General features: G+C 40.1%; 1 protein-coding gene across 1 annotated transcript; it reads left to right on the forward strand.

The window, feature by feature from the left end:
- The first annotated feature begins 3,127 nt into the window (after window positions 1-3,127).
- Window positions 3,128-10,407, forward strand: pdcb (phosducin b). Its single transcript, XM_078218355.1, has 3 exons — window positions 3,128-3,219; window positions 4,904-5,061; window positions 9,880-10,407. Exons 1-3 carry the CDS (start codon window positions 3,147-3,149, stop codon window positions 10,405-10,407), a joined length of 759 nt encoding a protein of 252 aa, XP_078074481.1. The 5' UTR covers window positions 3,128-3,146.
- Window positions 10,408-11,895: the final 1,488 nt, after the last annotated feature.

An 11,895-nucleotide genomic window follows, 5' to 3' on the forward strand; every position in this document is an offset into this window, starting at 1 on the left:
TCTGACTGAACTTAACACTTTATTATTTTGTCGGAGAATTCTGCTCACTATGTTCTGGACCAAGCTGCTTATGCATTTATCACATCTAAGAAATAAAGCAAAGAAACTTTTATGGTTTATTGCTTAAATCCCCAAGAAATGTGCATGACACATGTTACGGTCTGTCAAGGGCAGAAATATATGGAGCAAGTAGAATCATTTTCCTCTCTCAAATTCTCATGTAGTTTTAGGCAGTGGACCACCTCTGGTACCTTGTTCAATTGGTCATCCTATCAGATAAGGTGGCAAATCTTTGCCTATGGAGAGCGTCACAGTTACAACCAACTCCACACTCATTGGCATTAATACAAGTGAGCCTTCCAGGAGGAATGACTGGATATGGATAAAGAGTCGGAATCCTGCCTTGGGAATGGGTGGGAATCAGCTAATGTTCACAAATTGTGCAAAACAGGGATTGAAACTGGAAGCTTCCTGTCTACGGAGCTCACTGTTACTGCAGACAGTGCATACAGTAACTGAGCAATCAGTAAAGACTGAGACTCTTTTCTCCAGAAAAGGGAAAGCTGGAGGTGCACCTTAAAGAAGTCCTTTCATATTATGAAGTAGTTTGATAAGGTTAACATACAAACAAAGAACAAAGAACAAAGAAAATTACAGCACAGGAACAGGCCCTTCGGCCCTCCAAGCCTGCACTGACCATGCTGCCTGACTTAACTAAAACCCCCTACGCTTCCGGGGACTATATCCATCTATTCCCATCTCATTCATGTACTTGTCAAGACGCCCCTTAAAAGTCACTACCGTATCCGCTTCCACTACCTCCCCCGGCAACGAGTTCCAAGCACCCACCACTCTCTGTGTAAAAAGTCTGCCTCGTACATCTCTTTTAAAACTTGCCCCTCGCACCTTAAACCTATGCCCCCTCGTAATTGACTCTTCCACCCTGGGAAAAAGCTTCTGACTATCCAGATCTATACAGATATACATTATCTATACAGATAATGTTTTGGGAAATCCAAAAATAGGGGTCATAGATAGTCACTAATAAATCAAGTAGATAATTCAGAAGATATTTCTTTACTGAGAAATAGTTAGAATGTGGAACTTGCTACTGGAAGGAGTATATGCGATGAGTAGCATAGAATAATTTAAGGGGAACTAGTTAACATAAAGAAAAAAAGTAGAAGATTATTTTGATAGGCTTAGATGAAGTAAGGTGTTAAACTTCTTACTGTGTTTGCCCCAGTCCAACGCCGGCATCTCCACATCATTTTATAATCTCTCCATGTCTCTCTCTAATCTCCCAAGGTTTTTGAGCCCTTGCAGAGTTTTTGTTTTTGTGCGGGCACTTTGGGACATTTGTTTTTAGCTCTGATGCGCGATTAAATCACTCGGGAGGCTAGATTGTACCCGGGAAATAAAGGCTTTTATTACTAACAAGAATGGAGCACACTATATACAATACAATCCCAGACTAAAGGGTCACCAGGCAGTGCAGTGACCTTTATACTTCCCCAGGTAGGCGGAGCCAACTGGAGTGTACCACAGAACAATATCAACAGGTAGAACAGCCCAACCCTCACCCCAACAGTGACAACAGTAACATACCTACAAACACCCATAGTGCTGACCATCCATGGCTCAGCACTCATAGTGGTAACCAACTATGGTTCACCACAAGCTCCAAGTCCCATTGGTCATGTACATGGTCCTGACCAGCATAAAAATTCAAACCCACACACGTGTGGCTCTATCCGAGCCAACGTATTTGCAGGAGGCCCAAGATTCATTGAGTCTTGGAGATGCCAAACACAGAACTGAAGGCCAAGGTTAGTTTTAGTTTAATTACATGAATATTGAATCATAATATTACAGATTATCTGTAATCCCCACAGTTTGCCTGGACCTGCAGAGTCTCACTGGCTGTCCTGTCTGGAGACAATACACATCTCTTTAACCTGTCTTAATGCTCTCTCCACACACATTGTTTGTACCTTTAAGACTTGATTAGCTGTAAGTATTTGCATTCCAACCATTATTCTGTAAATTGAGTTTGTGTCTTTATATGCCCTGTTTGTGAACAGAATTCCCACTCACCTGAAGAAGGAGCTTAAGGCTCCGAAAGCTTGTGGTTTTTGCTACCAAATAAACCTGTTGCACTTTAACCTGGTGTTGTTAAACTTCTTACTGAGATTATAAAAACACAGGTGAAAGGAAAGGGAGAAGTTTGCAATAATGTTCCCAATAAGAGAAGAAGACATGGGGGTGTGTCTCACAATTTTATTATAGTATTGTGCCATGACATGCAACAGTGGTTCCCAGCCTTTAATAAATGTTTGCTGTAATTATCAGTAACACAAGAATGCCAAATATATTCTCTCTCCAAAAATCTTGTAGTTTGATTTTTTAGATCTATTAGATCATTGCTCTTTTGAATTTTTTTTTCTTTTCTTCCAAGCTCCTTTGTAATTTTACAAGCTTTCCCTGCTTTCCACGTTGAAATTCAGACTTCATTTACTATTTCCATTTTGAAATGAATTCTCAGGGTATGAGAATTATTGCCAAGACCACATTTCTTGCTTGTTCCTAGATGACGGTAGTAGGCCCCTTCCTTGAATTCACAGTGAATGTACAACCAAATGGCTTGTTGGCCATTTCAAAGGACATGAAGAATCAACCATATAATGTGGGACTAGAATCATGTGTAAGCACAGCCTGGTGGAAGTGGCCATACTTACCTTGTCTGGTACCCAGCTTACATTCTTCTCGAGACTCCTTACAGTTCCAGCAATTCCCACTTCAATGTTCTGGTGCTGTTGGAACTACAGGAGCTGCCAGTTAATCAGATTAGCCAGCAGATCTCGAGGGTGGAATCTCTGTCTTTGAGGGCAGAAGTTCCATTCTTACCTCCCTAAGGCTGCCCCCAATGTATTATCATTGAAGGGCAGTCAGATTGAACGTTTGCTTGTTGCCTACTGACTTTTCGATGGGGGGGGGGGGGGGGGGGGGGGGGCGGTGAGGTTCAGGTGGGCCAGGAATATGCACTATATCCACATGCACTTAATGGCTGTTTTGAAATTCCAAACTTCATCTTATCTTCCTGATATCACATTTTCAGGTATCTATCCTTACATAATCTATCCAAAATGGAGCATGGTCAAAGCTGCGATGAAGATGTGGAATCCGATTCAAATCTTGAAATGTCAGCAATAAACACAGGTAATCAAATAGATTGTGCTGCACATTGGTGTACTAACAGTCATGCCACAATGTGGTCAAGAGGTCTGTTGAGGCCCAAGAGTTCCTGGTGTAAACTGGAGCTAAGTGTTCCCCAGAGGATGGGAAATACAAATCACTAACAAAACCACTCTTCCACATTTCCTTCTGGTTAGTTTCAGAATAACTAAGGAGGAAGTTAGGAAGAGTCTGTTACATTTAAGGGATTTCCTTACATTCTTTTGCTCTGGATAGTTTTTTGGTTTCTATGTTTCTGGTTACTAGGGTAGATGAGTCATAGATTTCTTACGGTCTTGAGTGTGTTTTCCACATAGATTCATTGTGTGCTCAAGGTACCAGGGAAGATAGTGTCAGTTTATTGTTCAACTGACTCCTTTGTCTGTTAAAGAATAAGTGCCAGGAATTCTCAATGGACATGAGCTAAAGGATGTGGAAATAATTAACATACTGTAAGACATAAAAGCTGTTATACGATATTAGATAAAACCAAAGTTCTATTGCTAACTAGATGTTTATACTATTGTTATAAGTTCTTATTTTTCCCAGAACCTCAAAATAATGGCATTCATCGTCCCCCGAGTTTTTCCTTCCTTCTTAACACCTACGGCATATTTCCACACTCTTTTATTCTTTGCTGATCGCTTAATGATGCATTATTTTAAATCATTAAAATTTGTTCACAGCTAATTCAAGCCGTCAATTGTAGCAAACTTTGGTCTTCAGATTTGGGGATTAGCCACCAATCAGAAGGCAGCTTTGAATTCTGATCTTTTGCTGAAATCTTAGGAAGTAAATGACAAAACAAAATGCAAAAGAAGGCTGAATCACAAAAGCTTTTCAGTCTGGGTTATCAGGACAAGGAAGTATAGCATGTGGTCTAGCAGGCTGTTGTTTGGACACCACACATCTCCCAGAAGGAAAAACCAGTTAAAAATGTTCAAATCCCAGTCAAAGAAAATCAGTGATACCCGCACCAGTAATGCTGGAGTTCCATTTTAAGGTATACAAGATCAGTTTGGACACATTTTACTTGTTCCCTTTATTTCCAAGTTTTACTGGCTTTTCCTAATACTTGAGCTTTGTTTCATTTACAGTGAGAAGTATCACAACACCAGGTTAAAGTCCAACAGGTTTATTTGCAATCACGAGCTTTCGGAGCGCCGCTCCTTCATCTATTCACCTCATGAAGGAGCAGTGCTCCAAAAGCTCATGATTCCAAATAAACCTGTTGGACTTTAACCTGATGTTGTGAGACTTCTTACTGTGCCTACCCCAGTCCAATGCCAGCATCTCCATATCATTGTTTCATTTACTCTTTTCTTCTTGATCTCAGTTTCACTGTTGCTTTCTTCAACCTTTGGTGGTGTCCTGCACAAAGGATTTACATAGTCAACATTTATAAATGCACCAAAGGTTAAAATAAAACGAATGAAGATATTTTGATAATAACAAGAAAAGGAAATAGCAGAACATGTTGGTATATTGAGATGAAGTGGCAGGAGGCACATGTGGAGCCAAAACACCAGCATAAATTTGCTGGACCAAAAGTCCTGTCTCTGGGCTGTCAAATGCAATGTAATTTTCTGTTGGAACTGTATCATTTAGCTCATCTGTACTAACAACATGGTTTGAAGGAGCAGTCATATGACCAATAATTGTGTTCCAGGTCCAAAAGGGGTAATAAATGACTGGAGAAAGTTTAAGCTGGAGAGTGAGGACCAAGATTCCACTCCTTCAAACAAAAGGAAACTCCTTAGACAACTGTCATCACCATACCGATCTCTCAGTAAAGACAAAGACACGCGAGAGAAATTCACTCGTAAGGTAAGCTGAAACGGGCGAAGCAATGCTTGCAGTATTCAAATCAAAACAGGAAAACTGGAGGCAATAATTTGTGGAAAGGATATGGATAGGAGGGATGACTGAAACATGGCTACATCACAAAAAGACTGGCAACTAAATATTGCAGAATGTAACACATTTAGGGAATGAAGGGGAGTAAATGGAGAAGCTGTGATAGTTAAAAATAACATATTGGAAGTGGAAAAAAGGATGTAACTAATTGTAAGGTTAATACAGAATCCATATGGATTAAGTTAAAGGATAAGACAGGATCTGTCACGCCCAGAGACATATTCATAGATCACTAAATAGTGGAAGGGAATTGGAAGGAAGTAATATGCAGGAAAATCTAAGAGGTGAAAAATAAGCCCAGAATAGTAATCATTTCATAGACCATAGAATCTCTACTGTGCAGAAGGAGGCCATTTGGCCTATTGAGTCTGCACTAACAACAATCTCACCCAGGTCCAATCCTCGTAACCTCATGTATTTACCCTGCTAATCCCCCTGACTAAGGGACAATTTAGCATGGCCAATCAACCTAACCTGCACAGCTTTAGCCTGTGGGAGGAAACCGGAGTACCCGAGAAAACCCACGCATGGGATATCTCAACTATCCCCAATAAAGAAGGAAGAAGTAGCAAAAGAAGGAAATTACATCCCGTTTACATAGACTCCATTCTTACTTAATATATAAGAGACTCACCAATAAAAGATTCATTGTAAGATCTTGTATTGAGAGCTGGGAGAGGTAAGAGTAGGGGAATTTCTTGGTAGTAGTGATCACAACATAGCAAGGTTCAAGATTAGAATCGAGACTGACATTGTAGAATAAAGATTAAGGAATAGATTGGAAAAGAGTAAATTATGATGAAAAATGGAGGAAACTGAAGAAAATAAACTGGAAGAAAATCCTGAAAAACAAAGGTGCAGATAAACGATGGAAAATCTTTAAGAGTTCAAGAGAAATGTATCCCACCGAAACCCAACCCAGCCAATCATGGGAACTTGGATGAATAAAGAATGAAAGAGAATATTGAATCTAAGGGAAAAGGGAAGTAAAAAGTAAAGTAAAGGGGAGGAGACAAAAAAGAATATGGAGGACTTAAAAAAGAATCAGGAAATTATTTAAAATAAATTATTTAATCAATTTATCATGGAATATAAAGAAAACTAGATGAATACATGATCAAAAAAGAATCGAAAGATGTACTGAAAGGCAGAGAGGAGACAAATAGAATGTTTGAGGAGGCCTTGTGGAGTCTAACCACCAACACAGAATTGTTAGGTCAAAGAAGCTGTTTCTGTGCTGTATATTCTACAAAATACAGTTTTATTTTTGAGTTATGATTTAATGGCAAGAGATCAGCAAATAAATTGGTACCAGTACAATAAAACTAGACAGACAAGAGTAATTCATCTGGAGTGAACATGTTCATTTTAAACCAAAAATGCAACTTAATTTCATTCATCTCCCACTTAAAGATAAATATCATGGCCTGGTTGTGCTGGCTTTGATGGTGCTACTCACATGAAATTGGTATAACCAGCAACAAAGATTGTGGCATTTTGTACCCAAATTGTATTTGGTGCAAATTAACCTCAGTCCCCCCTCCCAGGATCAATCCATTTTCATTGGGAGTTTTTGCTCTTTGAGGAGGTTCTAAAAACTAAGCTGATTCTTTTGGGTGCAAGGAATAGGAAAGTTTCAAAAGATTTTGAATATAATTTATTCTAATTTACCAAGAAGAACAGACTGTTCAGCCTGAATATAACAAGTATATTGCACTGTATGTTTTCAAAAATTATTTTCAGTGTCCTAAAATGGGGTTCCTCACAGGTGATGGGTTGACACTGACTAAAAATGGCGTTAAAATTGGGCCACTCAGGTGGTAAGTTAACACCGACTAAAAATGGGATTCATCAGGTGGTGAATTGACACTGAATAAAACTGGGTTTCTCATAGTGGTAGATGGACAGCAACTTAACATTTTTGAGTAAAAGCGTTTATTTTTTTGTGATGAACACACTTTCAGTTGCATTATCTAATTTACACCAAGTTGCCATTTTAAAGTTTAATTTGGTTTATTATCATCGCATATATTAGTATACAGTGAAAAGTATTGTTTCTTGCTTGCTAAATAGACAAAACATATTGTACATGGGGAAGGAAAGGAGAAAGTTCAGAATGTCACTCACAGGTGATGAATTGACACTGTCTAAAAATGGGGTTAAAATGGGGTCACTCACAGGTGGTAGATTAACACCAAAGTATATCAAGGAGTGTTTTTTTAAGGGAAAAGTCTTTAACAATTATGTCTTAAAACACTGCTTGAGTGCACTGGTTCATGGTAGATTTGCAATCAGTGAAAATGCCAATAAATTTGTGCAAAGCCCCAAGGGGAAAAAAAGCTTTTCAAAATGGAAGCCATTTTGGGGGCAATTTTATACCCATTTCACCAATTAGGCCCAAGATAGAAACTCAACCCTTGTCTTTCAATAGGTTAGTAGCGCAATTCACTCTTCCTGATTATAAATTTTGGTTCAAATATTTCTCTGGTGTTCACTCACTAACTAAAGTCTGTTACGCCCATTGGCATGGGGATACCCATTGGCATGGGGCTGGGTTAGTGATTGGAGTAACCAGGCTATCAAAGTATATGTTGAGATGCCAAATGTCAAATGTTTGAATTGACTGACCAGCTCCATCATTGTGAAATCTGACCTCGCAAGATCACGGAAACTGAAGCATTTGTACAACTCCATTTCCCAGTTTCTCTCTTCCATTATATCCATTCATACTAAAGACATTTAAAAGTCAGCAACCTATAGTTAATTAACATCACTAAATATGTTCTGTGTGATACATATATTCATTAATTCACTTCTGCCTCTTTATCCAGAGTCAGAACGATAAAATTGGCAAAGGATAACTCTCAATCAGTGCCGGATTTAGACTTGGTGAGGCCCTAAGCTATATAAAGCTTGGAGGCCCCTTGTTAAAAAGTTACACCAAAAGGTCTCACAAAGGTGCGTACCAAAACAGGACCTTGGGTTGCCACAAAAAAATTGAAAACATAATTATGCCTTTTAATTGTTTAATAGCAAGGTATTTAAAGGGGAAAATACAAATTATTTTCAAATGAATGCATTCACTGATTACATATTTATCATTTGGCTGGCTTGATCTCTCTCATAGATTTTGGTAATTTTGGTAATTTTTTGAGTTGCTCTTCAAGCTGGTACTTTCTTTTTCTTTTCTGGTTTCCACTCTTAAATGTTCTGTTCATTGTAAACCTTCTGAAATTTTGTGAGGTCCCTGCTGATTGTGAGGCCCTAAGCTGTAGCTTGTTTAGCTTATGTCTAAATCCGGCACTGCTCTCAATGTTAGCCTTCATAGCGAGAGGATTTGAGTAGAAGGAAGGGATGTTTTGCTGCAATTGTATAGGGCGTTGGTGAAGTCACACCTGGAATATGGTGTGCAGTTTTGGTGTCCTTATCTGAGGAAGGATGTCCTTGCTATAGAGGGAGCACAACAAAGATTTACCAGGCTGATTTCTGGGATGAGGTGAGGAGAAATTTCTCCACCCAGAGAGTGCTGAATGTGTGGAATTCACGACCACAGAATGTAGTTGAGGCTAAAACATTGTCTGATTTCAAGAAGAAATTAGATATACTTCTTGGGGCTAAAGGGATCAAGGGATATGGGGGAAGGGGGATCAGGATATTGAATTTGATGATCAGCCATGATCAAACTGATTGGTGGAGCAGGCTTGAAGGGCCGAATTGCCTACTCCTGCTTCCAGTTTTTAATTCTGGACACTGAGAAAGCACTGAAAATGAAAGCTCTTTGAAATATTTTCTTTTAATTTCTTCCATGGGGTGACAAGGTCATGGTGGGCCATCGCCTTGAGCTTCTACACTTCTTCAGCAGTGCTGTTAGGGAGTTCCAGGACTTCGACCCCAACCCGAGAATGGCTTGGAGGGGGAATTGCAGGCAGTGGTGTTCCCATGCATGCTGCCCTTGTCCTTCTAGGTAGTAGGGCTCACAAGTTTGGAAGGTGGTGTCGAATACACCATCAACACAGAGACTAATGCAAAAACAGTTACAGCACTGACAGTAGGTGATAGAAAAATGTAACCAAAACTAACAAGCAAGAAATAATCAGAATGTCCATGTCCACCACAATGGTAATTGTGCCTTTTCGAGCGTGAATGACATTGTGGTGCTGCTCAATAATGTACAATGTTACTATATAGGTTTTCAACTTTGCACACTGTGCTAAAGGAAAATTCACATGTAACACATTCTTTAATAGATCAATTGGCACAGTGGCACAGCATTTAGCACTGCTGCCTCACAATGCCAGGGACCCAGGTTCAATTCCTGGCTTGGGTCACTGTCTGTGTGGAGTTTGCACATTCTCTTCGTGCCTGCGTAGGTTTCCTCCGGGTGCTCCAGTTTCCTCCCACAGTCCAAAGATGTGCGGGTTATGTTGATTGGCCATGCTAAATTACCTCTTAGTGTCAGGGGGACTATCAGGGTAGATATGTGGAGTTACAGGGATAGGGTCTGGGTGGGATTGTGGTCGGTGCAGACTCGATGGGCCAAATGGCCTCCTTCTGCATTGTAGAGACTCTAAGTCAAATCTAATACAGTTAGAAACACTGTTCTTGAAGTACAGGATTCTTAAAAGAATTCAGAATAAATGAATAAGAACATGTTATTGGTCTTTCCACAACAACTTAATATTTTGATTGCAAAACCTTTAAACTATTTTTTTACACCACAAAATACAGATGAGTGTGCAGGAATATGAAATGACCCAGAGCAAGGAAGACGAGACCTGTCTTCGTAAGTACCGCAGGCAGTGCATGCAGGAAATGCATCAACAGCTAAGCTTCGGGCCGCAATTTGGAGTGGTCTATGATCTAGAGAATGGCGAGCAATTTTTGGAAGTGATTGAAAAAGAATTGAAAAAAACTACCGTGATGGTGAGCATTTACGAAGACGGAATTAAAGGCTGTGAATCTCTGGTTAATTGCTTAACTTGCCTTGCTTTGGAATATCCCATGGTCAAGTTCTGTAAGATAAAAGCTTCCAACACCGGGGCTAGTGACCGCTTCCCTGACCATATTCTCCCAACATTATTGGTGTACAAAGCAGGTGAGCTGATCGGCAACTTCTTACACATCACTGAGCAGCTGGGGGAAGAATTTTTTGCAGTGGACGTTGAATCCTTCCTAAACGAATATGCCCTTTTGCCAGAAAGAGAATTCACCACTTGCGAAAATGCCAGTGACGGTAGTGATGTAGATATTGAATAAATCCCAGTACAGTGAAGCCCAACTCAGATAGGTCCCAGTTTCATAGAGGGAAAAATAATCTTAAGCACACTCTGATCTCAACCAATGCTATTCCACCATTTCAATATTGTGTAAGGAGGACAATGAAACTACCATTTGCATGCTACTAAGTTTTTGCCTCTAAAGCATATTTGTATGGGTGGAATATTCCAGTCGCGCTCGCCTCAAGGCTGGAAAATTCTGCCCGAGGTCCGTGTCCCGCCCACTACGATTCCCATGATGGGTGGGACAGGAAAATTCCACCCTTAGACTCCAATATTTAGATTTACAAACATTTGTAGTGCGAGTGGTGCTAACTTGTACCGCATGCACTTTTCCTTTTCCAATTCCCATTGAGTCAACAATGTCCTCATAAAGGGAAAAAGAGAATATTGTCAGTTGCTCACCGAATCTCAAACATTGTTGTTACACTAACATTCGCAGCATACTGGTGAGAAGATACTCTAGTTCTGCTAATGTTTGGGTGATTGCACAGCAGACTTTCCCAACCATCAAGGGCATGGATGTGTAGCTCTAGGTAGATGTTTGTAAGTAAGTAAGTAAATCTGGACTAAAAGCTTAGCCCCACTTCCACCAAGATTTCAGGACAGAATCTTTAAAATAAAACACCAGAAAAGCAACAAAAATCTAGTGGACAGATTGCAGTTTCATTCATCCTGGCAGCTACCATTCCCGAGAGATCATGACTCATGTCCTAGTGCGCCAGTACCCCTGTGGATTCTATTCTTAAACCGATTTTACATTCACGGTCAAAATGCAGCCCCAATTTTTAACATACGTTTGGCATCACATTACACTGGCACACTGTGACTTACATTGTTCACTCTCATTTTGCTTTTAGAGGCACTTTGAGGTTTTGGTGGCCCAGACACACACCACTGTGTGCTGACTGTGAAAACATTATGTAGGCCCTACTTATCCTGAATGGATAACTAGCACAAATGATACCAGCAAAAATTTGGGAATTGGTGAATGACAAAGTACAAATATTATAGGCGTTTGATTTAAACTCCTGGGCTGTAAAACTTTGATGCATAGCGCTGTATTTCTGGGGCAGCATGTGCCATTTCAGGTCCCGAATGGTGCGTGAACTCTGCACGCACTTTTCTGAGGCAGGTTGCACTGAATACCATCTAGGTGAACTCATTGGTGTGAGCATTGGAAACATGTACCAGAGGTATCCTGAGTAGGCAGACTGTGACCTTAGTGTGTGACTGTATTGACTGTAGCTGTGCCATTTTATGGACCATTGTGCTCCAGCTAACACACTCACTTAATCTCTCATGTGTTCACTAGCAGGAAGGACTTGTGACTAGTGCTATTTAAAGGGATCATCCTATTTTCAAGTTAGTTGCTGATTCACTTCGACCGGCCGTTGCTGAGTTAGTAGAAGTCTTTGGTGGTTTGTACTGTTATCTAAAGAGCTGAAGTCTACAGGGTGTGATATGG

Source organism: Mustelus asterias, chromosome 8 (genome assembly GCF_964213995.1).
Source record: "Mustelus asterias chromosome 8, sMusAst1.hap1.1, whole genome shotgun sequence".
NCBI lineage: Eukaryota > Metazoa > Chordata > Chondrichthyes > Carcharhiniformes > Triakidae > Mustelus > Mustelus asterias.